We start from the raw sequence: 21,637 nt of genomic DNA on the forward strand, positions 1-21,637 counted from the left end.
TCAGTATGATATAAGGAAACTCGATATTTTTCGATAAGATACAGTATATTAGGCCAACTGTGCAATTCATTCTAAAAGCAGCAATTAGAAAACTGCAGCTACCAGACTTGCTACTATAAACTGTAAAACACTGTATCTGTTATTTAACCTATTTGTGCTGGTAATGTTTGAGATGATAACAAAGCGCCCAATGTTTGATGTCCAGTAGTCCATAAATTATCATGGCTGTTCACATGATGCAATGGTAATGTGTGAATATAAGCATTGTCAGAATTTTTGAAAGATTTCTTTATGTACATGGTGTATGGCAGAACCATTGTATGTTTACCTTTGGTACTCTCCTTATAATTTCTGCTGTAGATGTTAAATATGATTACTGTATTCAAATTCTATATAAGTAAAAAAAAAATTATTTTAATGTTTTTGATGTGCTCATGAACTGTTTAGATAAAAGTGAAAACAGTTTGGTTTTACATTATAAAAGAGTATAGTGTCAAGTGTTGATATATCTATGCAAAAGCATTTCTACTAAAATCTATTAAGTATTAGTATTACTACATTGTTGAAACTAAATTGTTATGGTAGATCTTTGAGGTGCTATTTTTTGATTGTAGCAGTCAAAATTTAGTACTTTTAGATGCTTCCATAGTGCATTAGTTTTAACAGTGTACATGTAGTTACACAAGGATGTAAGACATTCTTTGTACATGAAATACCATTTAACAGGATGCCACAAATGTGTTGGACAGCCTTTTGGATGAAAGGAATGATGAGTCCTTTGAGCAAATGACAAACAGGGTATGACTGATGCTCTTTTTATTATGTTTGTGTAGTGCATACCTGTGTACTTGATGGGTCAGTTGTACAATAATAATTTGGTCCGAACTGTAGTTTAAGGTATGTATATGTTGAAGAATTGAGGGGATCTATGTATTACTGAAAAAGTTAAACTTTCAGTACTACAGGAGGCATCGGAGTAGATTCAACAAGCTCAGCAATCACCTCACCATTGCTAGCTTCAATAAAACATCTTTAAAGCTTTGAAGCTACAGCTACTTAGCACAGTAGAGGATACAGCATGGAGAAAATAGGCAAATGCTCCCCAGTACTTTGACCAGAAAACGAAAAAGCAATGTCATACTTTTAACCAAGATACTCTAATAGAGTAGTCAATAACTGTAATAGTACAGTCATTGCAATACCATCATAGCTTTTTATAATTTTTCCTGACTACACTTGAATCTTGTACTGGGTGTGCCCCCATTGTCAATTATTGAATCCATATGGTAACATGTAACATTATTAATTTTGTTAGATGCAAAAGCACTTCATTTATTTGCATTTTACATTGAATGCAATGGCATAGCTGCACTGGTGCCGACTGGGGCTTGTGCCCCTCCATCAGCACTGCAGGCCACACCATCAGTAAGTCTTGTAAATCAAACAATCTGAACTGATGTATCTCACAACTAGCTTTTTATGTAATGATACATGAAGTAAATTTAAAAATTGCTACTGTGTTCTGCCAACTGCATACTAATGAATCCTGAGCCTTAAATAACTTGCTTTCCTCTGATCATAAGTATTGTATCATTTTTGTATGTTTACAATTTTTCATATACATAATTAATGTAGAATGAATCAGATGCTTCTCCATCCATTGGTGAAAGAATGCTGTCCAATATTGAACGAATTGGCACACTGTTAAGTAGTACACTGGATAGTAATTCTAATGAGACTGTCAAAGGTACTCTGGCAGGAAACAACACTGGTTAGTAGAATATGCTTGACATGTTTGTGCAGGAATAATATACTTCTCATATCATGTAGTTATTGAAGCACAAATCCCAATTGAACAAGATTTAATGGGGAAAAAAGATATAGATTTTCCAACTGATGACTCATCTTCTGTCAGTCCATTTACAAATTTTGGTAACAGGGTCCCAAGATATGAACTATCAACTTCTGTCATTTTAGAACAAATGAAAAGTAAAGGTATGTATTTATCCACACAAAACAATCAAGCTGCTAAAAAGGGTGTGGTCTTCAATAGCCAAGGTGAAAAAGTTGTGGTGGTCACCAAGATATCTTAGCTGTTTTTGTGTGCATTTTATCTTTTTGTAAAATATATTTAATCTAATTTGCTTTGTGGCCTACCCTACTTGGCAGACTGCTACAATGAGAAAAAGGTGTGCTTTGGAGAAGGGACTGGAGCTATTCAAGTTTAAATATTACATTTTCTTTCTTCCTGTCAATATATACTCATGGTGTGATGTGCCCACTTTATTGGCTGTACAACCTACTATTATTTGTCTTGATTACAGTATTACACGGTAACTAGCAAAAACTCACCAAGGGTGAATCGCTAATATGAAGTATAGTAATCTACCACAACTAGATGAATATACTGTAAAGGAATCTAAATCAAATTGTCCAAGTCCTCAATGTTTAAGTTGGGAATGGTGCTGTCATCATTACATAAGTGTAGTCACTGAACTTGGCTGAAAAATGAGAACCACCTTTTATGACACACTGTTTTGGGCAACAGGGGCACAGAGAAGGGTTTTCCAAGGGTTTCAGGAAGCCCTTCTTTTAGACTTAGATTTCTAAGGTTTTAGCAGTACTAGCCAACACAGTATGTTTGGCCATAGATAATGTATGCGTTCCTAATGGATTGGAAATGCCCATTAAATTATTTACCTATCCTAGTTACAGTGTGTTAACACATTCAGAAATTTGTTGAAATGTACTGAGTGGCTGTTTGACTTTCTCTTGCTTGTTTGAAGGCGAGTTTAAAGGTGTGGACATTCCTTTTACATTTCTTATTGTGTTGCGTAAGTTGTGTACTGAACAAGAACACAGTGTGTCTGTGGACATTGGGAGAAATATTGTTTGTGACAGGTGACAATGGCAGGTACGCATTAACTAATATTTCAGCAGCGGTATTATTAGCCATCTTCTAGTCACCGCATTTACATAACCAAAGAAATGTGTAATACATTGAAATAGATTTTATGTCACAGTACTGCTGAGCTTGAGTTAAACAATTGCACAGAGTAGTGCTTGTTTTCTGATATTTTATCACAGAAAAACAGTGAAAATACACAGCAAAACAGTGAATATCTAGCTAACCTAATACACTCAACCTGCTTCAAGTGGTAGCAAAGAAACAATGCCGCACTTTCTCTTTCCGAGGAAATTTGTGCAATTGTTTTGAAACACCATATTTCACCAATTTCTTACGTTGTTGTTTACTACTCGCCAGTGTCCCTACCCAGTCCAGCCTCCAATTAGTGTAGGTGGTATGGGCCCAGCTGTAAACAACAAGCACTAATTTGCTGGTTACAAAACAGTGAAATCTTCCACCTGTGTAGGCCATAAAGTTTATGTGCATTGAAACGAGGATGGCCCATCACATCATTATGTAAATAATACAGGCATTTCCAATCCATGTGTCGTATATTATCTATGGTTTGGCAGCACAAGAATGAATGAGTAACAGCATGCAGTACAGCACAACAGTTGTGACCTGATCTGCAAGAACCCCACATGTTCACACATTTTTGAGTTTCATTTTATTACATTTTCTATAGCCATAGGAATGGTCAACCAAAGGTTCAGCCCTGGGATTCTTGCAGATCTGGTCACAATTGATACATAAACTTACATTCATCTCTTGAGGAAGGATCTACTGAGGGTACATACATACTCTTGAAAGATTTTTAATGATTGAGATACTGTAGTGGACCGTTCACACATACAGTATATCCAACTATTAACAGATTTGTTAATGTGATAAGGTTGGAAATAATAGGAAGTGTTGCTTTTTGAAGAAATAGTTCTAGAGTAGGCATTATAGCATTATAAATGTAGGTGATTCAAAACTGAGTATGGGCTTCTACTGCTAGTCAGCAAATTTTGTTAGTCATAGTTAGACCCTTTTTGTGGTGGATTTGGTGGATTTTGGAGGTGTCTAAGTTACTTAGACCCTTTTCATGTTTACTTAGACCCTACTTAGACCCTTTTCATGTTTATTTTGTACACCTGCACTGGTAGCATTGGCAACGCACCACCACCTGAAAATTAATTTTAAACCCGTAACTGTAACTGTTACGGGTGGAGTAATAGCTTGTTTTTACTAATGAACGCTACATTTTACGGGTGGAGTAATGGCTTGTTTTTACTAATGAATGCTACATTTCTCTGTTACAAGCAGCTGTCAACAATGTTAAGGTACAACAACTACATAAAGGGTCTAAATAACTTAGACTTCAGACCACAGTGGTCAAAGTAATTTAGTAATCCTCAGGCCCTGTAGTAGCGCCTTCGCTTCACTCAGGCACCACAACACAGGGCCATCGGGTTACTAAATTACTTAGACCCTTGTGGTCTGAAATCTAACTATTACATAGACCTCCTGTATTTCTTATATTATCCACTTGGGTGTACAAGAAACATCCTTAATACTTTTAATTGTACCATAATAAATATTGCTTTGATTACTGTATTTACAAGTCATTCCATTTTTTACTGGACTCGTGTCTGTATGTGTAGGCCACTAACTGCATAGCTGTGACCTAGCTAGGAAGTTTTGCATAAACTGTCACATATAATTATCTATAAAATCACCTTTAATATAGCTATCTGTTGAGTTTTGCACTATTAAAGTCTCTCAGCAGCTGGGGACTGTCAATAACTTCGTGTTTCTGTTGGAAAATCCCCTTTAACTGTGCCCTTGATTAACTAGTAGGTATAGAGAGTTCAAAAGTAAGAAAAGTTAGGGGCTGAAATTTTTGTTTGCATGGATTTTGAAGTGTAATGGCATGACATGATAAACAACATCACCAAGGGAAGACTGGTACAGTGAACACAGTCTACAGCAAGTTTCATGAGTATTCCCTTTCCTGTGGAGTTATGGCTGTTTAATGGAAAAATCTGAAAAGAATGAATTGCCACTAAATTATCACCAAAAGATGCACCTTTAAATGTACCACATAAATCAACTTACAGTACTCAAAAACATTTGTGTATGTTTTAAAGAAAGAATACAGTAAGTAAAATATAGCAATTTAAAATTGTTATACCGACTGCAGTGTAGTTGTCAGCTACAAAATTTTATTGATTTTGATATTAGCAAATCATATAAAATAATAATATATGTGTTGCATTAGAATCACTGTGACCTACATATGTACACACTGTAGTCATTTTAACTTTCTGTATGTAGGGGCTAGAATTCCAATTATCACTAGTGTTACTCGAAGTTCACGTTTATCTGCTAATAAGGGGTGAGTTGTGACAATGGAAAATGACATTATTGATTTTGGTGCAATTTTCAACAGGGAAAGGATTGACAGTGTAATAATATCCATTCAAATATCCGATGACCCACAAACTAGGACTGATCTTGGCGATGAACCTGTAACACTGATTTTTGACATTGGAATGGTATGTCAAAATTGAATGCTTTGAATGAAATTGTGGACAAGTAATTGTTTACATCGAAATTTTATGAATTAGTATATGTACATTATAATATAACTACTCAATTATTCTAGGCAGAAAATACAACTCGATTCAGACCTCGGTGTGCATTCTTTGACTTTTCCAAGTATGTAAAGAATTGTATGTTTACATGTTAATAGTGTTGACATATTGTGTAGTTTGTCTAACCAAAGTGGAAGATTTTCAGTTGATGGTATTGCTGTGATCACCAGGAATAGTACATATGTTCAATGTACCTCCAACCACTTGACCAGCTTTGCTGTACTAGTGGATGTATCAGGAGTAAGCTGACCATCAACTTAATTAAAACCACATAAATTCAAATCAACCAATCTAAATATCTGGTTGTGTTCTTTTTCTTTGAAAGTTAATTTTTTTTTCTTATGTTACAGTGTATACAAATCACTAAAATTGATCATGTCAATGGCTCCAGTGTAACCAAAAAGATTATTGTTTACAGTAGTTAGTGTGTAATATTTCTACAGGGTGGCTCTGAATCTCAGGCATTGTCAATTGTCAGTTACATTGGATGTGCAGTATCTATTGTTTGCCTGATTGTAGCAGTAGTTGCATTCATTGCTCTAAGGTAAACATATTTTGATTCTGTTTAATGGAAGTTTAGTGCTTAATTAGGAGAAAGGTGTTCAATTTAATACAACACTTTGTCCACCTCAACCTCTCCATTGCTCTACTACTGGGTCTGATAACATTTGTTAGTGGAATTGAAGCTGCTAGTGAATATGGGGTAAAGAAAACATTAATTTTGTAATATAGTTTATTTATTTTCCCCTTACCGTTATAGGCTAGTTGTCTCATTGTGGCTATCTTACTTCACTACTTCTTCATGGCTGCATTCAGCTGGATGTTTTGTGAAGGAGTCCTATTGTTTATCATGTTAAAATTTGTATTCTATCGGGGATTTTTCAAGAGGAGGTTGTTCTTCTTAATACTTGGTTGGGGTAAGCAACATTTGTGTAATTCAGACATAGTAAATGGCTTCTGTATACATTTCATGACATGTAGGACTGCCTGTTCCAATTGTTATTATATCAGCTGCTGTATCACATGAACAGTATGGTGTAAATGATAGGTCAGCATGTTAATATAACCTATTGATGAATCATTCGTTGCACCTATTTTGTAGATGTTGGATATCTGAAGAAAAGGGTGCAATTTGGGCTTTTGTTGGTCCAATGTTATTGATCATAATGGTAACTGGTTATTATTATTATACAGTATGCATAACTGTGATGCACAAATCTTTTTATAGGCTAATTTCTTTTTCTTGATTGTTACTATGCATGAAGTCTTTAAAACTAATCGTGGCAAGTCATCAACTGAAAAGATAAATGCACTTAACACTGTAAAGTAAGGAAATCAAATGTAATGCATATTATTATATTTTGAGCCATCCACATTCAGGTCCATAGCTGGGGGGGGGGGGGGGGGGGTTGGAATAACACCTTCTTGGAAAAAAAAGTCCACTGTTTTAGCAGAAAGGCCTGAATTGTAGTATAAAAGTCCAAATTATTAGTAGCAAAAGTCAATTAGCTACAGTGTACTAAATACCACTAATAAGAAGCTAAATTAAATGCTCTGAGTAGCTCATTCAGTGCTTGTAATGTAATGCAACATTGAGAAACTCTATTAGAGCAGTCAACCACTCTAATAAAACAATCACTCTAATAGAACAGTTACAATTGCATATTGAGATTGTCTAAACTAGAGCTTTCATTAAACTTTTTGTTGGTGGGCAAGCCCCCATGTAGAGCCCATGAATAGCAGCCATACTTCAACTCCATACAATGTATAAAATTTGTTGTTTAAGACACTCTTTGTTCTGTTTTGCACACCATAATATAATCTGCATCATGCCATATAAAAAGGTCCACTATTCTTCAAAAAGAACTTACCCAGATAAAAGTCTGGCAACTGCCCTGACATTGAAGTTTGAACCAGCCAATCCATACTGAATTTTTAATCAAACTCTTTTTATACTATTGATCATCATAAACAGTGTTTTAATTTTCATTTCTAAACTCTACCTTTATGCTACGGTACAGATTTAATGCAATGTCACACCCGCATGCGGGTGAAAGATACTGCTTATACCACACTCAAATTCCATTAATAAAATGCAACATGTATCTATCTTGGGTAGTACTAAGCTCGATCAATCAGCTACAAATTATTAAATATTTTAATGTATAATACTAATAGTTATAAAGATCTACTTCTTCTAAATACACATGTACATCACCTTTGGCAGCACTAGTGTTATATATTAGCATAATTTTCTATTAATGCACACTCTCCTCTACTGTTTCTATTAAATTCAAGCTTGGACAGAGTGATTCACATTCAATTTCATTTAGGCATTTGTGTCTTAGGAGCATTAAAACAAGGTACCTAAGTGTTAGTCATTAGCAATTGCATCATTTGTGCTACAAAATTATTAATTAACTGTTGTACACCCTCAAGGGCTTAGTTGTCACCTAAAACCTCACCTAGAACTGCTTTATGAACTAGGGACTACCAGAAATTGATGTTATAGACAAGGGTTGTATTGGAAATAAATGGCTACGTGTGGGACTTGCCAATGGTGGAACAAAAATACGAGGGGTTCTGTTGCAGAACTTACGAGTGGTAAGGTCTGCACGCGTAATTAGTCACTGCCAAGTTTCTACCTTCGACGGTCTCACCCTACAGTGTAATTTTGCATTAAATCTGTACCATATATAGTATTTAAATGCAAGTACACCTGTACATGTAATGGATCCTCTCAGTTATCCATATCTAATCAAAAACAGCTAAGCTGTAAAAAAAGGTGCGGCCCCAAAAAGGCCATGGTGAAAAAAGATGTGAAATCCAAGGTGGCGGCCAAGAAATGGCTGTGATGGTAGATTAATGGTAAAAATTTTAATAACGACAATTCAGGTGAATTTGGTCTTAGCACAAAATTCACCTGAATCGTTGTTATTAAAATTTTTACCATTAACCTACCATCACAGCCATTTCTTGGCCGCCACCTTGGATTTCACATCTTTTTTCACCATGGCCTTTTTGGGGCCGCACCCTTTTTTTACAGTTTAGCTGTTTTTGATTAGATTTCACTTCTTTTTGTGGTTGTATACCCCAAAGCCGGCCATAGGCCGGCTTTAGGGATTTTTTTTTCTTTACCACAGGAAGAAGAAAAGATGAAGTAGATGTTAAATACTTTAAATATTTTATCAGTAAATGTACAAATTATATATATATATATATATATATAGTACATATATTTATTACAGAACACTCTACACGGTGGTTTCTTTATAACTGAACACTCTACAAAGTGACTTCTTGTAGCTGATATTTCTACAGGGCGATTTGTTTGTAGCTGAACTCTCTACATGATGGTTTCTTCGCAGCTGAATTCTCTACATGGTGGTTTCTTTACAACTGAACTCTCTACAACATGGTTTCTTTGCAGCTGAACTCTCTACAAGGTAACTTCTTCTAGCTGATGTCTCTACAGGGTCACTTGTTTGTAGTTGAACTCTCTACATGATGATTTCTTTGTAGCTGAACTCTCTACAAGGTATCTTCTTCTAGCTGATGTCTCTACAGGGTCACTAGTTTGTAGCTGAACTCTCTGCATGGTGGTTTCTTTGTAACTGAACTCTCTACAAGGTGACTTCTTCTAGCTGATCTTTCTACAAGGTGATTTGTTTATAGTTGAACTCTCTACATGATGGTTTCTTTGCAGCTGAACTCTCTGCAAGGTAACTTCTTTAGTTGATCTCTGCACAGGGTGAATTGTTTGTAGCTGAGCTCTCTACAAGTGACCTCTTCTAGCTGATCTCTCTACAGAGTGATTTGTTTGTAGCTGAGCTCTCTACAAGTGACCTCTTCTACTGATCTCTCTACAGAGTGATTTGTTTGTAGCTAAACTCTCTACAGGTGATTTGTTTGTAGCTGAACTCTCTACATGGTGGTTTCTTTGTAACTGAACTCTCTACAAGGTGACTTCTTCTAGCTGATCTTTCTACAGGGTGATTTGTTTGTAGCTGAACTCTCTACAAAGAACTTCTTCCAACTGATCTCTGTACAGGGTGTATTGTTTGTAGCTGAACTCTCTACAAGGTAACTTCTTCTAGCTGATCTCTATACAGAGTGACTTGTTTGTAGCCGAACTCTCTACATGATGGTTTCTTTGTAGCTGAATTCTCTAAAAAGGAACTTCTTCTAGCTGATCTTTCTACAGGGCGATTTGTTGCAGCTGAATTCTCCACAAGGTAATTTGGTTGCAACTGAACTGTCTACATGGTGATTTCTTGTAGCTGAGCTCTCTACAAGGTGACTTCTTCTAGCTGAACTCTCTACAGAGTGATCTTTTTGTAGCTGAAACTCTCTACAGGGTGATTTGTTTGCAGCTGAACTCTCTACATGATGGATTCTTTGTAGCTGAACTCTCTACAAGGTGACTTCTTCTTGCTGAACTCTCTACAGGGTGAATTGTTTGTAGCTGATCTCTCTACATGATAGTTTCTTTGTAGTTGAACTCTCTACATGATGGTTTCTTTGTAGCTGAACTCTCTACAAAGTAACTTCTTCTAGCTGATGTCTCTACAGGGTCACTAGTTTGTAGCTGAACTCTCTGCATCGTGGTTTCTTTGCAACTGAACTCTCTACAAGGTGACTTCTTCTGGCTGATCTTTCTACAAGGTGATTTGTTTATAGTTGAACTCTCTACATGATGGTTTCTTTGCAGCTGAACTCTCTGCAAGGTAACTTCTTTAGCTGATCTCTGCACAGGGTGAATTGTTTGTAGCTGAGCTCTCTACAAGAGACCTCTTCTAGCTGATCTCTCTAGAGAGTGATTTGTTTGTAGCTGAACTCTCTACATGGTGGTTTCTTTGTAATTGAACTCTCTACAAGGTGACTTCTTCTAGCTGATCTTTCTACAGGGTGATCTGTTTGTAGCTGAACTCTTTACAAAGAACTTCTTCAAACTCATCTCTGTACACGGTGAATTGTTTGTAGCTGAACTCTTACAAGGTAACTTCTTCTAGCTGATCTCTATACAGAGTGACTTGTTTGTAGCTGAACTTTCTACATGATAGTTTCTTTGTAGCTGAATTCTCTAAAAAGTAACTTCTTCTAGCTGATCTTTCTAGAGAGTGATTTGTTTGTAGCTGAACTCTCTACATGGTGGTTTCTTTGTAATTGAACTCTCTACAAGGTGACTTCTTCTAGCTGATCTTTCTACAGGGTGATCTGTTTGTAGCTGAACTCTTTACAAAGAACTTCTTCAAACTCATCTCTGTACACGGTGAATTGTTTGTAGCTGAACTCTTACAAGGTAACTTCTTCTAGCTGATCTCTATACAGAGTGACTTGTTTGTAGCTGAACTTTCTACATGATAGTTTCTTTGTAGCTGAATTCTCTAAAAAGTAACTTCTTCTAGCTGATCTTTCTACAGGGCGATTTGTTTGTAGCTGAATTCTCCACAAGGTAATTTGGTTGCAACTGAACTCTCTACATGGTGATTTCTTGTAGCTGAGCTCTCTACAAGGTGACTTCTTCTAGCTGAACTATCTACAGAGTGATCTTTTTGTAGCTGAAACTCTCTACAGGGTGATTTGTTTGCAGCTGAACTCTCTACATGATGGATTCTTTGTAGTTGAAGTCTCTGCAAGGTAACTTCTTTAGCTGATCTCTCTACAGAGTGATTTGTTTGTAGCTGAGCTCTCTACAAGTGACCTCTTCTAGCTGATCTCTCTACAGAGTGATTTGTTTGTAGATGAACTCTCTACAGGTGATTTGTTTGTAGCTGAACTCTCTACATGGTGGTTTCTTTGTAACTGAACTCTCTACAAGGTAACTTCTTCTAACTGATCTTTCTACAGGGCGGTTTGTTTGTAGCTGAATTCTCTACAAGGTGATTTATTTGCAGCTGAACTCTCTATTGGGTGAATTCTTCTAGCTGAACTCTCTACAGGGTGATTTTTTTCAACTGAACTCTCTACATGATGGTTTCTTTGTAGCTGAACTCTCTACAAGGTGACTTCTTCTAGCTGATCTCTCTACAGGGTGATTTGTTTACAGCTGAAATCTCTACATAGTGCATAGTTTCTTTGTAACTGAACTCTCTACAAGGTGACTTCTTCCAGCTGATCTCTCTACAGGGTGATTTGTTTCTAGGTGAACTCTCTACAGGGTGACTTGCCTGTAGCTGAATTGTCTATCAGATTAACTGGTTGTAGCTGAATTCCCTACAGAATAACTTGCAATGTAATATAATTCTTTAATGGAGTAAGTTATAAACGTAGCCGAATGCTCTATTAGGGTGACTGTTCTATTAGAGTATATCGATCTCGCATTTGCAACACGTAGTTGGCTTTCGAATCATGACTCAGTGGTTTCTAATCCGATTCTTCTGTACTACTGCAAGGACTTTCTATGATGATTATTCCAGCTACACACTGATTTTCAGCTCCTTGCTCTAAGCGGTTTGCCTGGTAGGCGTGAAAACTAATAGTTTTTTATTCATAAAAATCGATTGCGTAATTGTGACACAGGTTGGGTTTTGTGTCATATCTCCATGGTCTTTATCTCGATTCTCTTCAAACCACAAAAAGGCACTCCTACGATGGTTACTCCATCTACATATCAATTTTCAACTCATTCCTCCGAGTGGTTTTCCCTGTAGGCGTGACAGACCTTCGACCTTATTTTACGCACATAATTGGTCATAACTCCGTGAATGTTCATCGGATTCATACCAAAGTTGGTACTGAGATCCGCCTTAATGAGTTTCAGCCCGATTGGAGCACGCATTCGTGTTTTATGGTGGATTTTGCGAAATGTGCGAAATAAAGAAGTAGAAGAAAAAAACGAAGAATTTAAAACTAAATTTTGTTCACTCGTATCTCGGAAATGGCATTACCGATTTTCTTCAAATTTGGTATGTAGACTCCCATAACTGGCCGGCACGTGTTTAGCAAATTTGGTTCCAATCGGATAAGGGATCACAGAGCTACATAGGTGTGAAAATTGCGTTTTCTTTCTTCCTGTTAATATACTCACGGTGTGGCGCGCCGGCTTCTTGGGCCGCACGACACACTATTGTGTGTTTTGATACTATTTTCATATAAAGAATTCCACTGTAATATCTGAAGTTACCGTATCTGGACCCCCAATATTGGCACACCCTATAAATTGCATATCTGAATGTTAGAAAATGACTGTTCAATTAGACTGTTTCTTTTTATTACATGTTCAATTAAGAAAATTGAATGAAATTCTGTATGCACTGCAAATTCAGAATTTTGAAGTCTATTGATTTTATACCATGGGTGTATTGCATATGCAGGCAATGTGTATTTGACTTTTAATTTTACAGTTGCAATTGCATCAAAATAAAGTCATTATATTTGCTATGTTGATGTTACGTTAAATACATGTACTGCACTTCATTCCATATGCATGGGTCAAAAATTTTTTAATCAATTTTACTCTCTTAGGTGAAAAATACTAGGTTAAGTTTGAGAAACTGCATCAGTAACAGTGATTTGTGGCTTTAATAAATACAATTCATTAATGCTGCAAGTTTAAAATGTAGGGGAGATGCCAGATTATCACCTTGGGAACTTTCCTAGACTACATAAATTATCTATATAGGGAAAAGTTACCACCTGGTTTGAGAATGTTTTCTGCATTCAACAGTATGATAGTACTGTAAATTAGGGATCTTGAAGGTTTGGGTTTTTCTGGCCAAAAATATCACCCTAAAACCAGCCTCACAATACCTTCATGGAATATGCATGCTTTAGCAGTATTAATTACATGTAGGTATAAAACGAAGCCAAAAGTGCCTTTAGTATGCTCTTATATCGTGCTACAATTATTTATTCTGTGGAATCTTGTATGCATAGATGCCTTCATTAACTTGATAGCGGCTAAAGTTATGGGCTTGATTTTTTCACTTTTTGACATTGCTTCAGCCCAACAGGTGCCTTTTTGACATACTGCAATATGTACAATGCATGCTTTATATTTATAGACGTATCTGTGTCCTCCTCTAGTGATCTGTGTCCCATTTATCTTTGCTGACAGCATAATGTGTCATAGCACCACATAATGGCTTCCCTATACATTTGTAGCGGGAATCATCCAATTTTCCCATTGTGAATGGATTGATTGCAGAGGTTCTTCTTGTAGTATTCTTCATTTGTAGTGCTGTGTAATGAGGTGAACATACAGTAGCTGAAAACAAAGCATAATAGCCACTTCAGTAACTGATAGATGGGGCATGCGCTTAGATGAAAAAAAATAAGCCTGCATGGTGCCATTCTTTCTTTAAATGGAGTATGCATGGGATCACCAGTCATAATACATGTAAGTAAACAAACAAGTACAAGTAAAACGTAGGAATTTTAACATCAATTTGGGATCAAAGTGTACACATACTAGAGGACATTTAATTCTAGACTGAAGTAGGCATTAAATATCCACTAGTATATCTTCAGGTGTAGGTGTCCTCCCTTGTTTCAATTCTTTAATTCCTTATTGAACAGTTGACACTTATTAAATTTCATAATTGTTTCTAAATTTTACTTGTACTTGTTTTGATAATAAGTCTGCTACAGTATGTGAGCATTCAGTAATTTTCTACTGGGATGTACAGGGTAGTGATTAATAACTGTGATGACATATTTATATATCCTTCCCTTCATCTCTCCTGCAGGTCATTATTGAGGACTGCTGTTATAATTGTTCCCCTACTTGGGTGTACTTGGGTGTTTGGACTGTTGGCTATAAATGAAGGCACAGCTGTATTTGCATGGATTTTTACTATATTGAATTCTCTACAGGTACTTAACATTAAATTGTTTATATTCCAATGTGAGAATATTAATATTTCCTGTCTACAGGGTGTAAGTATCTTGTTTCTCTATGTGCTGAAAAATGAGAAAGTTAGTTTAAAATATATCCATGAATTACTTGCATGCACGAATTACTTGCAACTATGTAAATGCTGTATTGTATAAATCATTTCTCTTTGCTATTACAGGCAGAAAAATATTTGTTTTATGCTACTGCATGCCTAGGTTCTTGAGGTTAACAACAGAGTTTACAGCAATAAATGAACTTCTAGAATGTATACAAACATTTCCTACTCTATGTACTTATTAACTATTGTCACTCCAAGGTTGTTGTGCACTCACACATAGTTTTGTATCTCTATTATGTGTACACTGTAGTTTTTGAGGACAGTGAAAGTATGTGGACAGAAGTACTACTCTTCTGATGCTGGCACTCAATCTTCATCTGTGAGTTATGCTACAGAGTGTGCTGATTAAATATAATGTTGATATTTATGCAGGTTAAAATGTTTACTCTGCAAAAAAATAAGAAAGCTTCTGACATAACTCTCAGTAAGTATTGTTTGCAGTGTGATGCATCAGCAGATCAAAGGTTACAGCCAGTGTTACAAATCAATTATATACTGGTATACACATGGTTGTAACAACTCAACTACATACCTTAGATAGGATTGGCAATGAAAAAATCAACCTCTATAGCTTCTTCTCCAACTCTGTGTGATCAATCCTACCAAAGTCTACATCAAAACTGTAGGCTAATAATACAGGGTTTCCTCTTGCTGTTTCCATAATGCGCATTTTAATTTTTCGTGATTTTTCAGGTTGTTTTAATAAAATGGGCAGCAGCATCAGCAATCAATATTTTGATAAATGGTACATTACATGGTGATCATTATATTTTTAAAAATGGATGTGTATTGTTGGGGTAATAGATGCTGCAAGTTTCTAAGTCATAGTGTGAACAGCTTGTGTTTCCACATGAATACTATATTTAAAGTCCAAAAAGGTGTCTGACAGTTAGTATACCAACTCTGCACTTTGTTAAGTGAGTTGATTTTTTTATTACAGACCCATCAAACGCTGTTTTAGTGAATATTGAAGTACAGCGAATCACCATTTAAGCCAGTGTATTTTGTGGAGCACCTCACCCAATAACCGAAAAAAACAATGGACAACATCCTAGATGTTCCTTCCCATTTTATGAATATGAGTCAAAATCTGTCAAAATTTTCAACATGCCTATATTCCAAACAGAAAGCATTTGCTCTCTACCAAACCCATCATTTAAAACTAGACCACTGATAGGCTCCATCCCCTGGGTTACAAGTTAATTTAAAGGGAGTTGATTTTTTTCACTGCCAACCCTAACTTAGGCCACACAATTTGGCCACCAATTAGTTCAAAGGTATAAAGACACTATACCACAACAGGAAGTCACAATACCGTAGAATTGGGTTGTTAAGTGCATGTGTCTATTAAGTGCATATTATTTGTTAAGCGCATGCACATTTCTTGTGATTAACGATTAACCATGGCTGATAAGCACACATGGGGCTTAAGACACGACAAAGCTACAACGGGCTGAAATTACTGGAAAATGATTGTCTGCTCAAGCGCTTATGTCTCCCTTGAGGTCTTCCTTCACTGTGTATACAACAAATAAGCCTTCTGGATTGCAATATTCTTGTTCATTATGAAGGATTTCATCCAGAAATAGAGTCAAATATCCTTACACACTGGCATTGTGACTGGTATGAACTACTAACTCCTCCATTACAATGTATAGTGATTCCGTGTTAACACACCATAATTATTTATTAGGCGTATGCATCTAACAGATAGTATGATATTTTACAAAAGTTTTCTCTGAAAATTATAAGTGCATGCGCTTAATAACCCGATTCTAGGTACAAACTATGAATTTACCATTCCAATAAGTTGATGAAAACTATTACATACACTGCCACAGCAGCAATGAATATCCATAACAATTACACTCTTCATGGGAAGTAGTGCAATGTCCTGGCTGAGTCATTGTTGACACACCACAAAGTTACTCGTTTACCATCACATTAAAATAATATCTAAGTATTTTAACTCTGTTGTACAGTATGCTCCTCAATGTTGACCTTAGGCTTACTACTATAGCTCCAGGTGTATTAGTTAACCACTACCACTGTTTTAAGATGCCCAAAAGTAGGTTCAATCCAGGAGTTAAGTACCATAGTTTGGAAATTATTTAACTGAAAAATGTTCACTGAAAATATTTCTGCCCCTTCCATTGCCTGATGAAACTTTTATGTGCAAATAATTATTATTGTGGGTGTGCTAGCCATCCATAGCTACATGGGACCGTGTGCAAGCCAAAAAAAGGAAAAGGTAATACAAAGCGCATACATCAATATATGCACTGGTACATATACTTAATGGATGGTTTCGGGTGGGAGGGAGGGAAAAAGTTTTCTGTCCACGAACATGCCATGCACTATGGCATGATCTCGTTATCTCAAACCTGTCAAGCCAGTTTATTACAATTGAATCATTATGACATCATTACGTCTCATGTATCCTACAAGATTGGTTCAGGTTTTACCTGAAACAAATGCATTGATTTCAGTTTGTGGTGCTAGCACTGGGCTACTTTGCTAATGTACAATGCCGCTCTAATAGACCTTACAGTCATCTCATAGACTCTGTGTTGCTGAATTTAATTATTTACCCAAAAGGCTAGTTTATCACTAAAGGATGCTGGCTTCATTTACTATGGTATGGTATGTAGGTTTGCACTGTATTTATTCTACGCCCATACCAAGGCATGTTAACTTCAATTTATATCGTTGCAATAAATTACATACTGTTTTAAGATGCCCAAAAGTAGGTTCAACCCAGGGATTAAGTACCATAGTTTGGAAATTATTTAACTGAAAAATGTTCATTGAAAATATTATAATAAAATATTTCTGTCTCTTCCATTGCCTGATGAAAACTTTTATGTGCAAATAATTATTGTGGGTATGCTAGCCATACATAGCTACATGGGACCATGTGCAAGCCAAAAAAAGGAAAAGGTAAAAGTATCTAGCTATTCAGGAGTCATAGTCACACTGGTGAGACTGCTAGCCACTATCGCTGATGAATCATTACTCAATGTACAATGCCATCCAGATACTATGGTGCCATTCTCAAATAATGCTGGCATAGCTGCTGCATACCAAACTTTGAACAGAAATTGTGCATAATGCATATTGCACTAAAACGTCGTTAGTTTGTCTGATGTTACATCAATCTGTCCAGCTAATCTAATGTTCAGAGAATGCTTACATAGTTTCCAATCTAGAAAGTTTCTACAAAACAGATATGCAGAACCACATTACTAAATTTTAACCTCTGAAATATTTAATTAATATTTTATCCTTCCGTAGGGCTTGCAACTAAGCTTACCAACTTTATTTAGAATTAGATATCATTTTAATGTCATGACGTAGGCAAAAAGCAATTTGAGCTGCACAGCAGTGAAAGACGTTATTGAAAGCAGAATCTATGTATGTAGGGGGTCAGGAAGGAGCGCAGCATGATACATAAATATAGTTTACAATACACTCATGAGATTTGTATCTGATTTGTTTGTAAACATTATGCCTGAGAGCCTCAGGCCCAAGAGATAAGTAATTACAAACAAGTACAAACCAAATGGGTGTGTCATCAACTTTTTTGTGGTATGGAGTGTGCATGGATCAAAGACGCTCAATTGTAATATGTAAGGAGAAAAATGATAAGGCTAACAATAGTTATTTGTGAAAACTGTGTCCAAGGCAGGATGTACACCCTTTCATATGGTCAATTTAAACCATTCAACCCGAATTAACATGTTCATATGAACTCCTTAACCTGGGTTGAACCTCAAAGTCATAAAGAGCCATAAGGATATGTAACCCTATAAAGCAGTAAGGTTGAACTCAGGTCTGCAAAATAAAAGTGAGTTGTGGTTTTTGACGAATACATAAAGTGCTTATAAGATAATAGTATATTAAAAATTATGAATTTAAAGGGATCCAAGTGATAAAAAGTAGTGAAACAAGAGATGAACAATGGTAGTTATTACAGCATAGCTCAGTGGGAGATCCCTACTCTGGCAATGAACACAAAATAATTGTTATACCATGCCAAAGTAGGGATTTCCCACTGAGCTATGCTGTAAATAACTACCATTGTTCATCTCTTGTTTCACTACTTTTTATTGCTTGGATCCCTACTTCATTGTTAAATTCATAATTTTTAATGTACTAGTTTATTTAGTTTTTTGTTAAACCATACAGCTAGCTATAAACGTGTGACTGTTCTATTAGGATGACTGCTGTATTAGAGTATCTCGAGTCAGCTTGCAAAAGATGTGTGCTTGCCCAAAAAGGGTGTGTTCATCGTGGTTTCGATCGATTATTACACTAGAGTATCTCGAATCAGCCTACTAACTTGAAGGTGTGTGGTCACAAATACAGCTAATGTAAAAGGGGCGTGGTCTCGATCGATATACGCAGAATAAAGAATGGGCGTAATCTTGTGACCTATCATGGAGTACCAGTACCTCCGTAGCTACAGTAGCGTACTCTAAGCACCTTAAATAATTTTGTGGTGTCTATTATGCTGCTTAAAGAAAGTGTTGATATGGAAAATTAACGGCTCGATATGGTTTCGTTGGATGAAGAAGACAAGCAGCCTGATTGAAGATAAAAGAAAAGACAAGGTGCACAGGGTGTACACTTGTCGGAACCCCAAAAGGCACATCCCACCGGTGAGTTTGTTGTTGTAGCGTAAAATGGTGACCGTGCGCTGCTTCGTTTGGGCTCTAGGCTTGCGACTGTGGTCAGTGAGTGAGGCAGTGAGGCAGTTGTACTAAATTTGGATTTTTTTGAAATTTTTATATCCGGCCACCTGTAAGTGTTTTGTTGTATTTAATGCTGTTTTATGTATTATATGGACTAGTACTATTCCGTAAAGGTGGTTTTCGCCGCATACAATGTTTGTAGGATGATTTTTAAAGGCAGAATTTTGGGCGGCGCGCGAAACATTCACCACGATCCCTAGTTAAACGGTATGACCGTACCGTTTGATTATCACACAATAAATACCGTCTTTTTATGATTGCTTGTGCACAGAAACTTGGTTGAATGTGGGTTACAGTAGATAGGAAACTATTCAATGCAAAAAGATTTTGTCATCAATGGGCCAAACTGAAAATTTTTATGACAAAAAACTTAGCTAAAGCATTCTGTACAAAAATTCAATCTTCAAAGTAATGAGTGGTTAAATAGAGCTAGATAAGTTAGTGATAATTTATGTGCTACAAATTTGACTAGACACAAGGATATAAAGTATAATATTGTGCCTCAAATTTGAATGTTAAATATGTATTTAAACGTATAAAACATCAGTGTTGCTAAAGTATGTCAAATCATGATAACACATTTTACATTCTATACATATTCCAATAATTATATCACAGTATGCTTTTTATATGTTGATACAGAATCTAAGACATCAACTATTCGTGACAGCATTGTCTGTAATGATGATTCCTTTCAAATAAACTGTTCCAGTCCTCTTACACCTATAAGTGTTTGTAAGTTTTTGTGATTACTATAGTAATTATGTGTTAAGTATTTATATTAATTACAGTTAACAATGACAGTGTTGTTGAGAAGTTTTCATTTCAACCTGAATTGACACCTTGCACACTACAAGAGGAAAGTAATGAGGAGCAAGTTGCCACATCGCAGTCACAAGATGAGATACATCATCACGAAGAGTCAACTGTATATACAAATGAAGATGCTGTAGAAGAGACCTACCTTTAGTAACATCAATGCTCATTTTTTTTTCCTTTTCTTACTCTACATTACTACTTGTAGCTACAGCTACATAATTTCTAAGTACACAGTAGTTGTTTGTATAGTAGCAGTGCGGCGCTGCTTGTAACAACTTAAAGTAGGTATGCATGTGTGTCAGATGAATTATTATACAACGCAGTGTGTTTTTCTACACATATTATGATTGTAATACATATTTCATGCTTTATAACAGGCTGAACTTACCTGAAAAATGAAGTGTAATGGTCACATCACTTTTCAGTAATTGATGGTTGGGCAAGTGTTCAGATGCAAAACTACTATGTCCAGCACCATACATTCTTCCTTTCGATGCAGTATGCACTGGTTCATGATCACCAGTCATAATTATATTACAAAAAGTAAACAAGGAAAATTAGGAATTTAAGGTCATTGTAGGTATCGCAAATCTATATAGAAATATAAGGATAGAGAGATCACCTACACCTACAATATACACATATGTAGTCCCTAATTCAGTTATCACTCTATTGCTAAACAAAGTATGTATTTTTATTGCATGTGATATATATATATATATATATATATATCCCTATACGAGTATATGTACAATATAGTAACTTTGATTCTCAAAAGCAAATCTCATCTATAATAGTATGCATTAATGTTTGCCATGTTCACATAAATGTGTTGTGAAAGAAGGCTTGTTTAGAGACACATTGTATAAATAATGGTAGAGAGTTCATTAAGAGTTGCACTATAATTATACTATTTAAGATACTTGCTTGACACTGTTGCATGACTGTATTTTATGCGACTCTGCTTGAAGTTTCTTAGTTTACTAGAGTGGTATATCCCCAGTATATGGAACAGTTAATTGTTTGTTATTTTAGCAGATTTTCAGTAAACCCACATTCACTGATGTTTTACTGAGAGTTTAAAACTTAGTAAAACAATTATGTTCCATATCACTGTGAAAAAGGTGGGATATAATATGGTATTTCCAGTGGGTTATTGACTACAAATAAGCCGGCCCTTAATATAAACCCTGTATTATACTCATGTTATACTTTAGTATAATGCGTACTATACTATTACATATATGGTTTCAGTTTATTTACCACATTACCTAAAATAGCTATATCAAATATAATGCCCACACTATACCATCACATATATAGTTTCAGTATGTTTAACGCATTAACTAGACCCTAAAGCTTTACATGTGACAGTGTATCAAATTTGCTCAAAATTTTTCCCAAAATGCTTTCAGGGATTCCCCAAAATTTTCACCCATTATATGCTCTTCATGATCAGTTTTCACATTATGCTCCTACAGGTTAGCAACTATCCTTACAATAGTCTTGGAACATTATTATAGTTAATTTTTAATCATGTGAATGCTGCATTAGAGTATT

The 21,637-nt window shown here is 35.8% G+C and overlaps 1 protein-coding gene across 1 annotated transcript in view; it reads left to right on the forward strand.

Moving 5' to 3' along the window:
* LOC136254587 (uncharacterized) overlaps nucleotides 1–20,441 on the forward strand; it is a 100,807-nt gene extending 80,366 nt beyond the window's left edge. The window contains exons 20-38 of the mRNA XM_066047336.1: nucleotides 727–798; nucleotides 1,636–1,771; nucleotides 1,831–1,995; nucleotides 5,228–5,288; nucleotides 5,343–5,448; nucleotides 5,559–5,611; nucleotides 5,664–5,787; nucleotides 5,991–6,091; nucleotides 6,139–6,250; nucleotides 6,308–6,464; nucleotides 6,529–6,595; nucleotides 6,650–6,716; nucleotides 6,776–6,873; nucleotides 14,238–14,364; nucleotides 14,425–14,466; nucleotides 14,755–14,823; nucleotides 14,877–14,928; nucleotides 19,901–19,993; nucleotides 20,050–20,441. Of these exons, the coding sequence (XP_065903408.1) occupies nucleotides 727–798; nucleotides 1,636–1,771; nucleotides 1,831–1,995; nucleotides 5,228–5,288; nucleotides 5,343–5,448; nucleotides 5,559–5,611; nucleotides 5,664–5,787; nucleotides 5,991–6,091; nucleotides 6,139–6,250; nucleotides 6,308–6,464; nucleotides 6,529–6,595; nucleotides 6,650–6,716; nucleotides 6,776–6,873; nucleotides 14,238–14,364; nucleotides 14,425–14,466; nucleotides 14,755–14,823; nucleotides 14,877–14,928; nucleotides 19,901–19,993; nucleotides 20,050–20,228 (1,881 nt within the window). The 3' untranslated portion in view covers nucleotides 20,229–20,441. The remainder of the gene's footprint in view (nucleotides 1–726; nucleotides 799–1,635; nucleotides 1,772–1,830; nucleotides 1,996–5,227; nucleotides 5,289–5,342; nucleotides 5,449–5,558; nucleotides 5,612–5,663; nucleotides 5,788–5,990; nucleotides 6,092–6,138; nucleotides 6,251–6,307; nucleotides 6,465–6,528; nucleotides 6,596–6,649; nucleotides 6,717–6,775; nucleotides 6,874–14,237; nucleotides 14,365–14,424; nucleotides 14,467–14,754; nucleotides 14,824–14,876; nucleotides 14,929–19,900; nucleotides 19,994–20,049) is intronic.
* Nucleotides 20,442–21,637: the final 1,196 nt, after the last annotated feature.

The sequence above is a fragment of the Dysidea avara genome, chromosome 4, assembly GCF_963678975.1.
Source record: "Dysidea avara chromosome 4, odDysAvar1.4, whole genome shotgun sequence".
In the NCBI taxonomy this organism is placed as follows: domain Eukaryota; kingdom Metazoa; phylum Porifera; class Demospongiae; order Dictyoceratida; family Dysideidae; genus Dysidea; species Dysidea avara.